Genomic DNA, 17,385 nt, shown 5'->3' on the forward strand with positions numbered 1-17,385 from the left:
TGTACCAATAGTAACAGTAATAATAATACTGTTTTTTCTATTTTGTCTTTTCCTTCCATCATCAACTTGATTGCTGAAGAACTTTTAAGGTGAACCCAAGTAAACCTCACCCACTGAAAGTCTGATCTTGCTCCCAGCATCACACTAACCACAGGACTGTTCAGGGAAGACTGCAGCTAGGTGGCAGTGTGCCAAACAAAAGAATCAATTTAAAAACAATTTCTAAAGAGGCGCTCTTAAATAGCATGAAATCCTAAATAAAAACATGGCAATATCACATAACCCATAACATTACTATGAATTGTAGGCTGTGGCCATGTGGCAAATTGTGACAGGGTAATTAAGACTCCTGCGTTTCTGTCTGGTTCTAGGAGTGAATCAGCCCTAATCACTCAATGTTTCTTATACCAGCACTTACTACTGTAAAACAGAAATGATGCTCATTTGCCTTGGTCTCAAGAACACTGTACGCTTAATGAAGTGTTACAAATATATACATTAGCTTAAGATTCTCACGGAAACATGCTAGATACATGATATAAATGGATGTGTACATATACGGACAGATAAATAAGGAATTCAATACACACAATATATAGAAACAAACTTCTGCTGTATATACAAAAATCCTACCTAGCAATAAACCTTAAAAGGCATACACAATCCCCCAAGGGTAGCCAGAATAAAAGGACAAATCAGACGTCTTGCAACGAGAAAAGGATCCTTCTGTACTGATCACCGGGCAGTTGCTCTACAGTACCACAGCCTAAGGACTAGTGGAGCTCCACGCTTACCTAATGCACTCTTTCAGAAAGTCTAGTGACTTGAACACATCCACTGGAGAATGTGTTTCCCCAATGTGCAGAAAAAGAAGTACCAGCCTGCACAAGAGCTTCCTTTTCTCTCCAGCCTAACCACAAGGTTGCATTGCTTTCCAGGTACTTATCATCCGTAGACAAGAAAGAGAGAAACACGATACATTCAGCTGTAAACTACCTTGTCTTTCCCTGCTGTGCTTTCTACTTTGGCACTGTATTGGACATGCTTTAATATTTAAGCAGCAGCTGCTTACTTTGGTAGTGTAGGATCTGTTACCATTTCTGCTTTAAACTCCATTTTGGCTGGGGCAACTCACTGGTGCTCATTTCAGGATGCAACATAAGTTTCCATTCTCAAATGTTTTAGCCACATCTTTTTTTTAATCAGTTAATCCAGTTTAAGCTTACAAAAAGGAAATAGAGATGAATATTTTGGATACCCCATTTTCTTTTTACAGTTCTGTATTTTAAAATCAGCTTTCACATAAAGTCTAAAATCTGGCATGCTGTGATTCACAGTCTGCTTAAAAGACACATTTAATATATAACTACTGTGCGTTCTTCTCATAAGAATCGGTACGCTTTTTGTGTGCTAACAATACTTAACATGGCATATCATTTTGTTTGTCAGTATACAATGTTTCATGAACATATATTTTATACTGACATACCTCAGACTAGAGGGTCGTCACATTGCACATCACCTTCAGAGGAAGGTGCCTGAGTCTTGCATTTAGCACGTCCCTAGATAGGAAAAGACACAAGAGAGAGCTCTGCTGAAGCCACTAAGAGTTTTGTTTACTACCCTGATGAAAGCCAAAGTCTGTTGGAGGCTGTACCATGGATGTCACTCCCAGTGACCAGGACATTATGTTGAGATGTCAGAACCTGCAGAAAATCTTACAACCCCTGATGGCCTTTTGGAACAGTAACCGCACCTCCCAGAGATACTACCAGACTACCAGATGTTTTTCCTTTTCTCTTTACAGGGAACCAGAGATCTGTGAGAAACATGAAAAGAAAATAACTGTAAAGCCTAATTGAAATGTACAAAGGTAGGAATTATCAAATATCCATTCCTATCACATCCTTCTTTTAATCTTCAAGCTAGTTGTCTTTTAAAAAATAATGCATTAAGTAAAATTAAACAAAGGCAGATTTAATATTTCAAAGGAAGTCCCTAGCTGAACAAATGTATTCATGCAAAATAAACAATGCTCAAAGTAGGATCTTTATAGTTATACCCTCACAAGTAATTAATCTATGTCTGTCTAACTTAAGATATCTTGTGCAGTGCTGATTAAATCCTCAACAGAAAATGAACAAGGCAAACAGCACACACTATACCTTCTAGAACAAACAAAATTTGTGTGTAATGGCCTCAGGCTGTATAAATACTATTTCACTACTGTTATGAAAAATATTTACTTATTTGTTAACTAAAATTATTTTGGTGCCTTTTGGCAAAGCATATTACTATATGACTCCAATGTCATATAGTTCAGGTATCTAAACGAAACTATTTTATACTAGAAGAAAGTAAAATATTCACAGCTCATCAAATCATTAGCTTGTACCTATTCAGCACAGCATGCAACTTCTTAAAAAGCAAGTAATTTAGTGACAAAAGTATTGCTGCTTCACAGTGATATTAGACAGGAGTAAGTCAGAGGGGGCTGGCAGAATGGGTCTCCCGGACAGGTTATCACGGTACATAAAGAAAACTCTGCATCCTGCAGAATTTTTCTCCTCTACCTTTTCTTCCTGAGAATCTCTATGCTTTCAACCATTGTATTTACTAGCTCAGGAGAAGTTGGTGCTGGGGGAAAAGTCTCTTGGCAATCTCATGTGCCTGGATTTACAAAACACTCTAGGTTGTCTAAACCAGCAAGGCGGACTGCTTTATTATTTTAAATGAAGTACTTGGGCTCCACTGCAAGATCCTTCTGTGGCTCAGACTGCATCAAAATGATGGTCCAGAAGTGGGAATGGGGATTATAAAGAGGGTAGTAGATAAAGGGATATATTTTACAACCTTTTCATTAGGCTCTCATTTCAGACTTACTTGTAAATTCAAAGACAGCCTAGCAGCAAACCTCTAATACTCTCCAGTGCATACCCAGTACCCTGACCAATCATTTAGTCACCAATTTAAACAGGACTGGGGCTGGGGCTTGATTCTTAAACTGGTAGCTAGAGTCAAGTCTGGGACTTGTTGGCACTAGGAACAGATAAAGGGGAGGGGAAAAAAGTTTTAAAAATGGCCATCCTCACCTTTCCCTCACCAATGGCTTTGGTTACAGAAGAGTTACAGAAGAGCTGCACGAAAGCCTCTTTCCGCATTTAGCACAGCCTGGAGAAGAGGAAACCTCTGGCAAGAAGCTGGGTGAGGGACAGCAGCTACAGAGCTTCCACTGGTAGCTTTGCTGCAAGGTTAGTTTCCCTTCCCTCGGCAGCAACTCTCCTTGGAAAACTGCTGCCTGTCGGCAAGCCTGTGATTTAACTGAGTGGGAGTAAGGGAAAAGAGTGGATCGTAATCTCTTAAAACTGTCAAGCCCACGATTGCTCGCGGTGTAGGGACTGTTCCCCGGCGACGCAGGAGGAACAGGCATCACCGTCTGGGTTAGACCTCCTCTGCAGCCCCAAAGAGCACCCAGGCGCGGAGACACCGCCGGACACACGGCCGCCTGCGGGCCCTTACTCCCCCCACCCCAACGGCCACCCGGCACCGCGCATCCCCCCCCCCCCCGGCGCCAACCGACGCTCCGAATTCAAAACGCCGGAGGGGGGGAGGGGAGGCTCCCGCCCGTCCCACCGCCTTCCAGAACCGTCCACGGCGCGCCCCCCGGCCCTGACGGGAGCCCCACGGCGCCGCGGCCGCCGGCCCGCCAGGCGGCAGGCAGGCAGGCAGGCAGGCAGGCAGGCAGGCAGCGAGGGCGGGGAGGCGCGAGGCCTCCCCCCGCCTCCCCGCCCGCCGGGCCCGCGGCCGCCCCCGCCCGCCCGCTCGCACGGCGGCGCGGGCTGCGGCGGGCAAGGCTGGGGCGGCGTCAGCGGGCGCGCGGTGCCGGCTCCAGGGCTTTAAAGCAGCGTGTAAGCTGAGATGCTACCACAGACAGCGGCGCGGCGGCCGCAGCAGCAGCTCCCCGAGCCGAGCCGGCCGCCCGCCTTTCGCCCCCGCCGCGCCGCGGGGCAGGAGAGCGGCCGCCCCGCGGCTCTAGGCACCCCCGGGCTCCCATGGCGACGTGCGGCGCTGCCCGCGCCTTCCTCCTCCTGCTGCTCCTCCTCCTCTGCCTGCCGGGGCTGCGGCGCGGGGCGCGGGGCGGCGGCGGGCAGCGCCCGCGGGGCTGCCCGGCGCCCTGCCGCTGCGAGCAGGAGGGCGTGTTGGTCCGCGCCGACTGCTCCGACCTGGGGCTCACGGCGGTGCCCGCCAACCTCAGCGTCTTCACCTCCTACCTGTAAGTGGGGGCACCGGGCGGGCGGGCCGGGGAGGGGAAGGGGCACCGCGGCCGTGCGCGGCGGGGCGGCCCGGCAGGAGGGTCCGGCCCGGCCCGGCCCCCCCGGCGGTGACAGGAGGTGTGCGGGGTCGGTGCGTTGCCGCAGCGCTGCCTAGAAAACACCCGACTTCAAATAAGTTTCTAATATCGCTTTTTGATCAGCGGGCGGGTTGTAAAGCGTTTATGGGTGTCTGGCTATCTCGGTGCCCGGTGCGGTGCCTGGAGGACCGCTGTGTGATGTGCCGTTTAGAGGGTAATTAAAAGCGATTGCAACGGCAGAACCTTGATTAGATGTGCAGGGACGTTATCTCCACCTTTACTTCCCGGGACAGGGCTTTGAACTGCGGCTGTTGATGATTTAATCTTTAACAGATCTCTTCCCCCGCCCCGGGTTGAGGAAAGGCAGTAAATAAAGCCAGCTCCCAGGGGGCGGCCCGCGCTGCGAGCCCGCCGCCGTGCCGCCGCGCCGGGCAGGTGGCTGTGCCCCGCGCCCGCCCGCCCGCCCGCCCGTCGGCAGCGCACGGCGCATCCCCGCCGCCTTGCAGCCTCTCCTGCATCTCCGCAGCGCTGCGTTACGGCTTGTTGGGACGGGGGCGGCGAGAACGGGGAGGAGGTGGGGGGGGGGGGAACCGCTCTGTAACCAAAAAACCTGCGGGGGAATTTTGTTTCTTTCTTGCCTTTTTGGCGGAGAGGTTATGTTTTCGCCTCTCTTGGATTTTGTGCAAAAATCATTATTTTACTGTCTTTTTTTTTACCGATTTAATACACTTCTTGGTGGTTATATGCCCCAGAACTTGTTAATTTAATCCTTATCCTGCATACCCAGTGTAAAGTGTATCAGTATCTGAATGTGTTTGTCCATCCATATGTTTTGACATGTGGTTGGCATGCTTGCTGCTATGGTTACTGTAAAGATGCTTTCAAGGGATTATGTGTGTGTGGTACCAGAGAGGTAATTCTGAACTCAATTCTCCCTTAATACCATACTTCAAAGAAGGATATAAGAAAACATATGTTGCAGCTAAGAAAGTGGATGAAACTAAACTAGAAATGGCCTTCCTAAGAGGAAAAACTTGACAATGTAGACAAGGTAGAAATGCAGTGCAACCAATAAAATGTAAGTATTAAGTATATGTTAGGAGAAGGCTTAGGTTAGTGAAGATAGCATTGGTTTAGAAAGACAATATGCAACTGAAACACTCTTTAAAATACTGTGTATGTAAATATTCAGCTGAAATTGATCTTGAGATCAATTTTAGCTTATTTTATTGTGAACATTTCAGAGTCAACATTTTTAGTAATGTTAACAAGCAAGAGTCAGTGTTACTGAATGACCATTTAAAGCAGAGCAGAGTTTTGGCCATACGCAATCCAGACACAGACTTTAAGACGTGCATGAAATGTGCCACTGGTTTCAGAAGCAGCAGGTGAGGATTTGGGGTGCGAGGATGCTTTTTAACGCTTTCTGGTGCTTCAGGGAGAAAAACAGGTAATGAAGTTACAAACACAGACTTAACCTGTGTCAAGAAGTAGATGCCCCAAATACATGGTTTCTTGGAGAAAAGCTATAACTGGAAAAACTTTTGGGGGCCAGCAGTTTTATAAAGAGAATACAGATGTGCATGATGATGCCAAGACACCACTGCCGTGGACTGCTGCTGTTTAAAAGCTATATACCTCCAGCAACCTGCTTCTGCAGTGGGACGGTGGTGGTCTGGTCCACACTTTTGTTTTTAAATCCTCTTGTCCTTCAGCAGGGGAATGTCTTTTTCCAGTGAAGAACTCTGTGCTGTTCAGTAGCATACACCCTGAAGTGTAAACACTCCACTGCAGGATAGGAGGACTTTTAAAGGACCAATACTGTATACGTGCAGTATTCCAGTCAAGTGTGTAAAAGACTGGTGCATACACATAGGCAGCTACATTTACCCTTTTCCAAATGTACCAGGCTGTTTTCTTTGGATTGATTAATTATTGCCTAATTATGCAGAGCTGTAGCTCTCCATGCCCTCCTTCCATAAAGAACTGTCAAGTCTCATTTTCTTTAGATGGTTAAGCAATGGCAAACTTTAAAACATGCCTGCTTGTTACAGAGGTGTTTTCCTGCTTGAGCATGATAGTGGCCAACGATATGCTTCTTCATATAGATATTTTTCCAGATATATATATTTTTTTCCAGTAGAATAGAAGTATCTCTTTCCATGGTGACAATTCTTACTTCAGAACAAAGCAGGAGTTTAAAACTACGTGCTCACATTGGCTCCCTTTCCAGCAAAAGAATGCTTCTCCAGTAGACTCTCTTCTTGTATAGTGTACGGTTCTGGCCAGTAACAGTTTGTGGCATTGTCTTCTGTGAAGTTTGGGCTTTTAATTTTTTTTTTTTTAAGTGTCTGTCATTCTTATCATATCTGGACAGTTACATGGGGAAAGAAAGATAAGTGATTTCTTGGTGTGCACTGGAAATCATGTGAAAAAATTAAGTGAAAAGTCAATTAAAGTTTGTTTTATGTTGAGGCAGATGCATGCAGTTAGTAGACCATGATACATTACAGTGACTGAATTGTGTATGTTTTATATGATGGTATGATATGCTTCTGCAGTAGAGCTAAATGAAATCTACAGATGGACCTGTTACACATTTCTGCATTCCCATTTAAATTCCCAGACAGCAATTCTTCCCTCCCCATCAAAAATATTTTTATTCATGTTTACGTATATGCTGCCATGAACTGTTAGACCTTCTAAGAAAAACAGTAGAAGAGAATCTAGGAATTTCTTTCCATTCCTTTTTCATTTACTTTTAAGCTAAATAACGTACTCTATATATGTAGTTCTTGTTGACATTAATGTGAATTCCGTGTGCTGATGAAGGGCAGCATTGGCTCTCTGTTTCAAATTAAGACCATGTCACTTTCCTATCAGTGCACAGTGAAAGGAAGAAGCCGGTATCTACAAGTCTTTTGCACATGGGACCCTCATTAATTCTCAAATCATGCCTGTGAGTTAGTGAAGAATTATTACCATTTACTGTGATGTGGAAAACTGAGGCAAAGAATGGCTTGTTCAAAGTTAGAGGTAAGTTTATGACAAAGCCAGTAATTAAAGCCAGGGTGCCTTATCTTAACTTCATTCTTTAACCACAGGCTCACCCTACTTCTCTTAAATAATTACTCATTAAAAATAGTGTAAAATCAGTCAACTCCTATTTAAGAATATTTAGTATGACAAGTATTTAAAAAAAATCTGTTTTTCATTTCTCATGTAATAACAAAATGAAAGATAGCTCCTAAAGATTTTGAGGGTCTTTGTTACATGCCTGGATAATGCAGAAAAGTGAATTGAATTACAAATACCGGTGCTATCTAATAGCTCAAATGCCGCATTCTTTGCAAACAAAAACCTTCAGTGATTTTGGTTGGTGAGGTTTTTGTGGAACTCTTAAGTGGAATATTTTTCATAATGTTACCACCTTAAATTGTCATTTGTGTATGCATACATGTGAAAGTATTGCAGCATATGGTAGGTTACCTTTTCCTTTATAATTAATTAGTTATTTTGGGTTAAGTGCTATTTGCATTGAAAAGTTTGATCTGGAATACTTCATAAATATGCATGGTATTTGTAACATTTGGAAAAATCTGATTCCTATGACTTTTAATTGTTTCTAGAAATAATTTCTTAAGAAGAAATTATTTTCCAAAACTATGATAACAGTGATTGCATTGCAGTAAAATCTACGAACATGAAATCACCACATATTACAGGGTTTTTAACGTATTCTTCTTCCAATAAACTTCAGAATGTTGGCCTTCCACTTCACTTGTTTCCATAATAATGTATTTGATGATAATTATTCCTGTAAAGCGTATTCTCAGCTTTTAATGTTAGAAAATGTTTAAGAGCAGTAAAAAGAAAAAAAGGACACAAAACTTGGAATTTTTTTTTGTATATTTGCAGAAGTTAACAACACTTCTGAAATAGAAGTTGGTTGTTTCTGTGTCAGAGGAATACCCCAAAGCATTAAGACCAACTCTTTGGGGAAAATATAGATTATTTCATTCCAGTCTCACAATGCTAACTCAGTCTTGCCTACCTCTCTACGTCTAAGATACGTTGGGAGGGATTGCAGGTTTTCCCAAAGAGATCAAATAGCAAGGTATCTTTTTATGCAGGAGCAAGCTTTATAAGCTTACAACTTCTAGATCCATTGATAAGGTGTAGGTGTTAGGTAGCTAGTAAAATACCTACCTTATGACGTTTGTAGCTAGGTAGAAGAAGTACTTTTTAAAACATTTTTCTCCTTTCTGCTTGAATTAAATGATTGCCATGTGATTTCAGTGAATAAGCTGACTTTTGTTCCAATTAAGGATGAAGGTGAATCTGAATTAGAACTTAGTGATAAACCCGTCTTTGAGAAGAAAACGAGGCAAATTCTTCTCTACTCTTGGCCATAGGAGGTATATGGAGGTTAAACATAGGCATAGATAAAATGGAGGTGCAAAAGACTGAAGAAGTCACAATCTGTTTTAAGTATAAATGACAGTTTTCAAAGGACTTGCCTTAATTTCAGAATACAATGTACCAATTCAAAGTTTGTGTTCACAAAATGAGAATTTTTTTTTTTTAATGGATTAAAACTGCATTTAAGAGGGGAATGTCACCCTTTCCACTTGACGATACCATGCTAAAGAATAAGTCTTTGCACTGCTTTCTAAAGAGCCTTGTGCTGCTTGGGAGGGGAAAAAAAGGCACTCACACACACTACCTCTTTCCTTTGTAGCGATTGCTCTGTGGAAACACTGCATAAATTGACAGGGGAAAGGAAGCTGTCTTTAAGCTAGTAGAATATAAGGAGCTGGCAGGGTGAAGGCACCTTCAATTTGGCTTGGTATCTGAAGTGCATAGGACAATTGGCTGGGCAGAGGGAGCCTGACTCCAGCTGAGAACGTGTGCACTGGGCTGACCTTCCCAGACAGCATGCCAGCAGAGATTAGACTTTCCTCAAGTGCTCCCTTGTTAATCCAGTCTTTTCTCCAATGTGTTTTGTCTTTCAAATGCTTAAAATTACTATGAACTTTACAGTCCAGGTTGCTTTCTTCTATTCTATGTTTGTTGGCCAAAGATAGTATTTCATCCATATGCACTGCTTTCTTAATTTTTTATTGATCTTTTAAATGCTCTTATAGTTTATGGTGTTTTCCCTGATTTATTTCCTTGAAGTGTGCAGCAGATCTGATTTTTCTTCCCCCACCCCACCCCACTCCCCCAGTGAAAATCATGGTGGATAAGGTGTGGTTCCTTTGGCTCTGAGTAAACTGACTGAGGGCAGAACATGATGTGGTGTTTTTGACATACTAAAACAGCTTTAGGCTTGAGCTAAAGGAAAATACCCCAGCCTCTTTAGAAAGAATGAGATGTGATCAAAGCATGCCTACTCTTCAGGGATTTAGCAATTCATGTGGCAAATCCCTATACTCCGTGCTCGGTACTCTTTGCTGAGAAGGCCTGAGTAACTTCTGTGCAATTTTACTGATCAGGTGTGAGAAGTTTCATGCCTGGAGAATTATAAAAGAAAGAAATGCAGTTGAAGAAGGGTAGGACTTGAATTGATGTTATTGTTACCTGTTGAAGGAATGCTACCCTCTTGGTTCTTTTGGTATAGGGAATTCAAAGAAAATCACAAAACTAAGACAAGCGATGCACAGATTGTTCTATATGTGATAGTGACTCCTGGTATCCCTACTTTTATTCCCAAGAAGCCCGCTTTTTTTCTAAGCGTCTACTGGCAACAGCTCGAATTGTTTGAATTAGAGACTTAGGAATGAACATTAAAGCAGCAGCACCCTCACAGAAGTGCCATCCTGGAGCATCTTTGCCATTTAGATGCCATCAGCTGCTGCTCGGAGAAGTGATTACTCAAGCTGATGGAGCACAAGCCAGCTAGTGTCATAGTAGGCACCAGCAATACCTTGAACCCCATGCAAGAGTGAAATGGGATAGCAATGCCGATCACTAGGAATTAGTACGATATGTCCCTAGCTTCATAAGGCATTTGCTGAGGCAGTGCATTCTGCATCAGCTTCCAGTTTTACTCTTTTGCTATATTTTATTATTTTTTTAGCAATGAGCGTCTGGGTTTGGGGGAAGTGACCATAGCCCTATGTTCCATGCCAGAAAGGAGAAGTTGCACTCTTATGACTAGACGCTACCACAAAAAATAATTATGCTGAAGGCTAGTGTTATCTAACAGTGATAATTACAATAATCAACCACTCCTAAATTAAGATTTTATTGGTAACAAATGGGCTCTTAGTTTAGGCCCAGTTGTATAATTTGGCTCTAGTCCTGCAAATACTTATCCAGATACTTAACTTCAGTGTCAGGAATGGTTCCACTGAAATCACATGTGCAAATGTTTGTAGGATTAAGGCCTTGTGTAATTTGAAAACAATTACCCCCTTCCCCCAAAATGAACTCATTTGTGTGGAATGGTTTCACCAAGATGTTCTGCCACACTGTCTCTTAACACAGCTTGGTGAAGCATTATATTTATGATAAATCATTTAAAAGCCTATATTTCAAAATATTTTGAAATCTGATTTAAAACATATATTAATTTAATTTGAATAGCACTGTTTTCCCACAGTATTAAGAGCAATTAAGTAATCTCTAAAGCCTTATTTGTTATTACAAATTGACATACCATTTTGCCTAGTACAAAGGTACATGCCTTCTTTTTGTACAGGAGATATGGTAAGGTGTGTGTGGAGATGTATATTTATTTTTATATATATATATATATCTTTAGTTTGCTCAAAGCCTATCTGCACAGTGTAGGACAAACAAACAAAGCTCCCACCACACAAAATCTCCTCTTTCATTTGCAGACACTTGAATAGAAACTTCCATTTTTATTGAGAGTAGCTCTGCTTACTAAGGTTGCCGAACTTAAGCACGTGCAAAAGTATTTGCAGGATTGGGACTTGATTTGTATAACAGTGGTGTATAAATTTGACCTTTTCAGTCTCCATGGTTTTTTTTTTTTAGTCCTCATATCGTATTGCTTTTCCCATAAGAAATATGCAGTAATTTTATGCTGTTATTTATGAAGGTGGACGGAGGTAAAGATGATATTTGGTATTACTAGTTCTGCATTTTCTTCCTTTTTTTTTTTCTTTTTTTGTTAGTTCCTTTACAAAATACTTCATTCTACTTTGCCTGAGGAAGAACATTATTGCACTGGTGTTGCACAGAAATAAAATTTCTCTAATCCTGTTTCTGCAGCAGTAGGCATCTTATGATGCCGGTAGTACCATGTCTTCTGGATCCTGTGATAATATAAATGCTAGACTAAGTGAATGAGAGAACAGATGTGAGATGATGTCAGCATTAAGGGAAGTGTAACTGCACTGATCTGGTATTCACTGAGTCTGTAAATGAGTCTCTGTGTACCCCAAGGGGAAAAGTAGGTCATAGCTGGCAAAGGAAACAAGTAAGATAAGTCAAAGCTTGCTCTCAGCCATCACAGAAAATTACCTGTTCTGAACCACCTTGATGAGTAACTGGCCTTTGAGTCTTTTATCACTGATCAATTTGGCTTAGAGGGCTGCCTCAGAAATTAAATCCTTCTGCTGTTGGTCTCACATGTGATGAGATTGTGTTTGTATATGTGGTAGAGGGCAGAACAGGTTATCCATTGCCCAGAAATAAAATTGAGGGAAGTGAGATTCATCCTCATGTAGTCATAGAATCCAAAGCTCCTTAAATGCCCTGATTCACAGATGTTGCCATCTTAGATGCGTAAAGAAAGGGCAGGAACAAATGTAAACTGCTTCTGGGAAGAGGGAGAATGGCTAGGTAGTTACGGCCAGGATCTAGGTAGCAAGACCTTTGGGTTCTACTCCATGCTACCATAATAGAATAATTTACAACTTTAAACTTTAAGTCACTCAACTTTTCTGTACTCTTACTCTATATACTTACATGATGATTGAGACAGCTATCTACATCTGAGTTGACTAATTTGGTAGTAGCTGATAAATGTGGAGATCAGTAGATTACGAACACTTAATGAGGTGCTAATTATGACTATGACATAAAGGTGAAATCCCAAAGGATTTTCTTCTCTTCTTAAGGATATCTGCTTTTTGGTTTTGCTCACAGCTATCTTCATGGGCTGAACTCTCTGTTAGGTAAGGTTCTTATTGAAACAAGTAAAATCCACACAGGCACCTGAAAACAGTATTTGACCTGCGGACAAGAAAATACAGGTTCCATATGCTTGGTGCAATACGGAAGTATTGCCTGAATTCATGCTGAAGTTGCGCAAAGACAAGGATTTGGAAAAGGGCCAAGAAAAGTGCACATTCAACCCTGTGACCTGACAAGGGTCTCAGGGAGTAAATTCCAGTCTGATAGTGTCCCCACATAAAGCCTCAACGTGTTGACTTTTACCTGCAACAGGCACACACAGTTACAGGAAGATTAACAGAGGAGCAAAAAGTGCATTGTGAAGAGAGGAATGCCATGTAGCTTGGGAGCCCATCGGTGCTGGTGCTACAGAGTAGTGAAATGTGGATCTCATCAGGCGGCTCAACCAGTTTTTAAACCCTCAGGGGAAGTGCCACTAATGCAAATCACAGTTTACCCTCACAGGTTTGCAGTTTAGTCTTACTGTATAGGGTACAGTTATCTTGACATGGCTATTACCTGTCACATTTGTGACTAACTGGCCCCAGCAGAGATAGCATAACACCTAAGTATGGTTGTGGTGGAGTAGGGAGTATGGGTTTGCAGTACTGCCACTAGGTGTTTTTTAAAAATTAAGTATGGGGCACTGTGAAAAAGTAATTTGGAGCAAAATAAGGGGTTCACATGGTGTTATTTGGGGCTAGCACTGAATAAGGGACAGTGTGGAGCTCACGATCCTGAGGATAGTGTATGGAAAAGCTCTGAGCACCTCAAGTGTATGGAGGCTATATGTCTTTACCTGTTGCCTGTACATACATAGAGCAGTGTGAACTGCTGAGTGCCAGGACATTATTGGTGCCTATCCAAGCAGAAGATGGGAAAGGGAAGGGCAGGACAAGTATCTTGAAACATGCTACTTACCTACCTGAAGGCCAGAGACAACTTAAAATATAGCTGAACAAGTTCTTGAAGTCACGAAATAAGTGTTTTTAGAATAAAATGCTTACTGAATTCAAAAGGTAAGGGGAAAATGTCTTTCATCTGGGATAGAAAATGCCAATGTGTAGGAACATATGTATGTGAAAGAACTTTGTAGGGGAAGTATTTTGAGGGCTGTTTGGGTGGGATATTTCTAGAGGGAATGGAGGAAAAAAGACTTACTGCCAGATTAATCTCTGCATGTAACTGTGTGTGTGTAATTTAATGGACTTATGCCAAGAGAGACTTTAGGGGTTTTTTTGTGCTCTGCTTATTACTAAGGGAGCTAACTTGGTTCTGTGGTATTGGTACTGCTAAAATAAATTTAGTTTGAAAAATTTGAAGATTACAGGAAAGCATTAAATAATATCATTAAAATGAAGCATTTACTTAAATTCGTTTCACAAATGTGCCAACTCTAACAGCTTCTTATATGTTATTGCTGTTCAGGGTGTTTGTCTTCCTGAAACAAATAAAAGTCAAAATTGTTTTTAGGGAAAAAAGGCTTTTAAACATACAGCCAAGTGATCATTATTGTGTTGTTTATGTCAGCATGTAGACTGTGCCAGGAGACTTTTGTTATATAAAGGAGTTGTGGTCAACTGTGCAGACTTCCCAGCAGTTTCAGGAAGGTGGGATTTTTCTTTTGTTTTTCAAAGTGGGGTTTTTTTGATAGTATTCAGTGAAAACTGCAACAGATTTTTGTGGAGGATGCTTACGCAGCACTGTGATACATTCATTACGTTTCTTATAGACAAAGAGAGCCATTCTGCCAAATAGAGTTATCAAAATCACATTTCTTCACATATTAATGCCTCAGCTGTTTTGCCTTCAGTGTCTGCCTCCAGTCAATCTGAAGAGTCCTGTAAACCTGAAGCCAGATGTGGTCTGTTTTCTACATTGATCATCAATCATGGATATAGCATCTTACGGTCATGTAGCTCTATGTTCCTGCCTGTCTGACTATGGGGGACTGTCATAAGAGCATCAGATGTCACAAGGAATTTGCAATATCCAGAATCACTGGCTGGTACTATTTACAGTATTGTATCTCTTTGTGAGAAGTATATAGGGAAATGCTGCATGCTCTCAACATGCTGCTAGCTTAATCTAGTTCAGTGAACTGGCTTATAATCAGTTTTCATAAACCCTTATCAGAATAAACTGAAACTCCTTTTGATTATGTGGATTGAGCTCCTGCTATGTCACAACTCGTTTTATTGCAGAGGTTTCTGTTGGGTTGTGGTGAGTCTAATCTAAGGGGAAATTATTCACTCTTATCCAAATATCGCCATCTATGAAGTACACAAACAGATTTGTTTTTCCTTATTTGGTGAATGAATAATTGCTTAAGTACACGATGATAGTAACTGTAAAAGATATTCATTTGATTACCTCTGCATAGAGAGCTTGTGTATTAGAAGTGTTCACAGCTCTTATAAGGCAGCATTAAGGTGGCTGTTCAAAAAACATGTACTGATCAAGATTAGACCAAATGACAGTAAGCACTCTGTGTATCATCAGGTAACAATATGAATTTGGGAAACAGCTGAATGTCTTAGCCGTAGCAGAAAGACATAGAGAAACAATGTTCTTTCTCAGCAAAGTGATGTGTCTCTCACTGAAAGTGTGGTCTTTCAGCCAGTAATATCACTACGAGCACTGAAGATACATAAAATACATTTCTAGCTATAACATAGTGAAACAAAATTACACACAGAATAAACTTTCTATCACTTCTCTTCCTGTTATGTGATGATGTTTATCAGAAGGGATTCCAGCAACTAAAATATTTGGTAAACTTACATTTATAACCAAGCTTAGATGTTAATCTGAGTGTTCCTCTGTGCCAGCAAGTCCATCACGATGAAATGCTTTGGACCAGTACTGTCCAATGTGACTCTTTAGAAGAAGGCTGTGTGAAAAAGCAGCTAGTATATTTGTACACTGTTTAAACCTCTGAGCATCTCCTCGCTTACTAGACAAACAAAAGTCTTCAAACAGTGTAACAGGCAGACTTACGAATCAGTCCACTTGGAAGCAATTGGAACAGGCGTGTCGCTACTGCAGTAGTCTTGCGTGCACTTTGGGAACACATGGTTCAAGTCTATGTAAACTGACCTGAAAGAAACACCCCAGGGCTGCACCAGGTAGGGAGGATGACACAGAACAAAATTTTTCTCTGTTCGCCTTGGCACCATTGACAAAGATGAAATGTGAGGTGACTATTTCTCAGTACTTAGAGGCTTTGAAGTTGTATATTACTAAGATGATTCAGCAGCATTGTTTCAGAGCATATCATTCTTGAATAAATATTTTAACAATGTTGTTATATATATGCTTTCACTTCTAGTTTAAAAAAGACAAAAAGTTTTTTAAATAGCTTGTGAGGGCAAGTATAACAAAGTAACTTAACTGTGCACAGAGATTGATCTTAGCCCACAAAGATTTGGGTGTTTCATTCTCCACACTCACAACATTTAGGTATCTATTTCAGTCTTTTCTTCTAGGTTATCATCTATCATAATAGATAATATAGCTCATGTGAAATTAGGAGTTTTATTTCCTATTAATAATCTTTTGATTTGTTTCATTTTCATAATAATTTTTCTCACCAGGTTGCTGGCATGAGATCATAAACTAATTTAAAAGTTACTGTAGAGCCCTCCAACCACAAGGGAGATGCACAGAGTTGCATTAACATAATATTTTAGATGCTGAATATTGATGGATTAAAAATTCTGACTAGACAAATGAAAGTACAAGTTAAGCTGTAGAGCAACGTCTTAAAACATGACAGGGAGTAGGCCTGCAGTTTTCTCAAAAAGAGTAATGAAATAATACTTAGGTTTTCCACTGTAAGAAATCAGTTTGAGATAGCACCATAAAAGTGCATAAGTGAGGCTGAGTGATGTTCTAAAATGAATAAAAGGTTGTTAAATACTGAAAGAGTAGCATGAGGTACAGAACTGATAAAAACAAAGTACACCTTGAAAAATATTAAGAACAATTTCCTAAGGGATATTGGAGTAGATTTTATGCTCCTTCTAAAATCTGGGTCTGCAAGGGGCAGGTAGAGGTACATTGCCATTTTAAAAAAGTTTCCATTATAGGCTATTTATGACAGCAGCGTAGCTCTCAATGAAATTAGAAAAACCCTAAGGCCGCTTTCTAGAAAAGCGGTCCTGGGAACTGCTCTACTATTCAGAATTGTCAGGCAGAAAAATGTAAGTATCTTCCATCAGCTTCTGATGATGTTTTCCTTATGCTGTAGTCTCTCTGGTCCCAAGAGAGATGGTTGCTTACAGACAAGTGAGCCACGTTTGCATTGATCCTCAGCTGGGAGAAGTCACTGAAGCACCGTTCCCTAGTTCTGTTAAAAGTGACTGAGAGCTGACAGAACTATTAATTTCTTCATATATAAATGCTGTAGTTGAAATCGTTGGCTTTTCTTGGATCTTAATAGACACATCTTATTCTTAAATTTTAACATGTAGAAGAGCTGACTAGATAACTATGAGCTTTGCTAGCTCTAAGTAAAGGTCTCTGGTAAAATGATTAGATTTGTTATACATATTATTATCTGTGTTCCAGGGACAAAAACAAATGCAGACTAGTGCAAAGGCTAGCATCTGCATGCTAATAATTTCAGCTGATTCAGTGCAGATGCTCCATACAGAAACTCATTAACTCTTACCTCAGTACAACGTGTAAAATATATTAAGATATAGAAATTAATATAGTTTTTCTCAGTTTCTGAATCTTCCTTTCTGTCAAGGTAGAAAGGCTTTTGAGGTTCTATTACGGATTACTTTTGTATCTGAGGAAAAATATACCTTATATTCATGGGAGTTAGGCATTACCTACTTTTGAATACAGGTGCAGATCTAGCATGTTTGTGTTTG

The 17,385-nt window shown here is 41.1% G+C and overlaps 1 protein-coding gene across 1 annotated transcript in view; it reads left to right on the plus strand.

The window, feature by feature from the left end:
* The first annotated feature begins 3,822 nt into the window (after positions 1-3,822).
* LGR5 (leucine rich repeat containing G protein-coupled receptor 5) overlaps positions 3,823-17,385 on the plus strand; it is a 96,670-nt gene continuing 83,107 nt past the window's right edge. The window contains exon 1 of the mRNA XM_068935650.1: positions 3,823-4,273. Coding sequence (XP_068791751.1) covers positions 4,053-4,273 — 221 coding nt within the window. The 5' untranslated portion in view covers positions 3,823-4,052. The remainder of the gene's footprint in view (positions 4,274-17,385) is intronic.

Source organism: Struthio camelus, chromosome 1 (assembly GCF_040807025.1).
Source record: "Struthio camelus isolate bStrCam1 chromosome 1, bStrCam1.hap1, whole genome shotgun sequence".
Taxonomy (NCBI): Eukaryota; Metazoa; Chordata; class Aves; order Struthioniformes; family Struthionidae; genus Struthio; species Struthio camelus.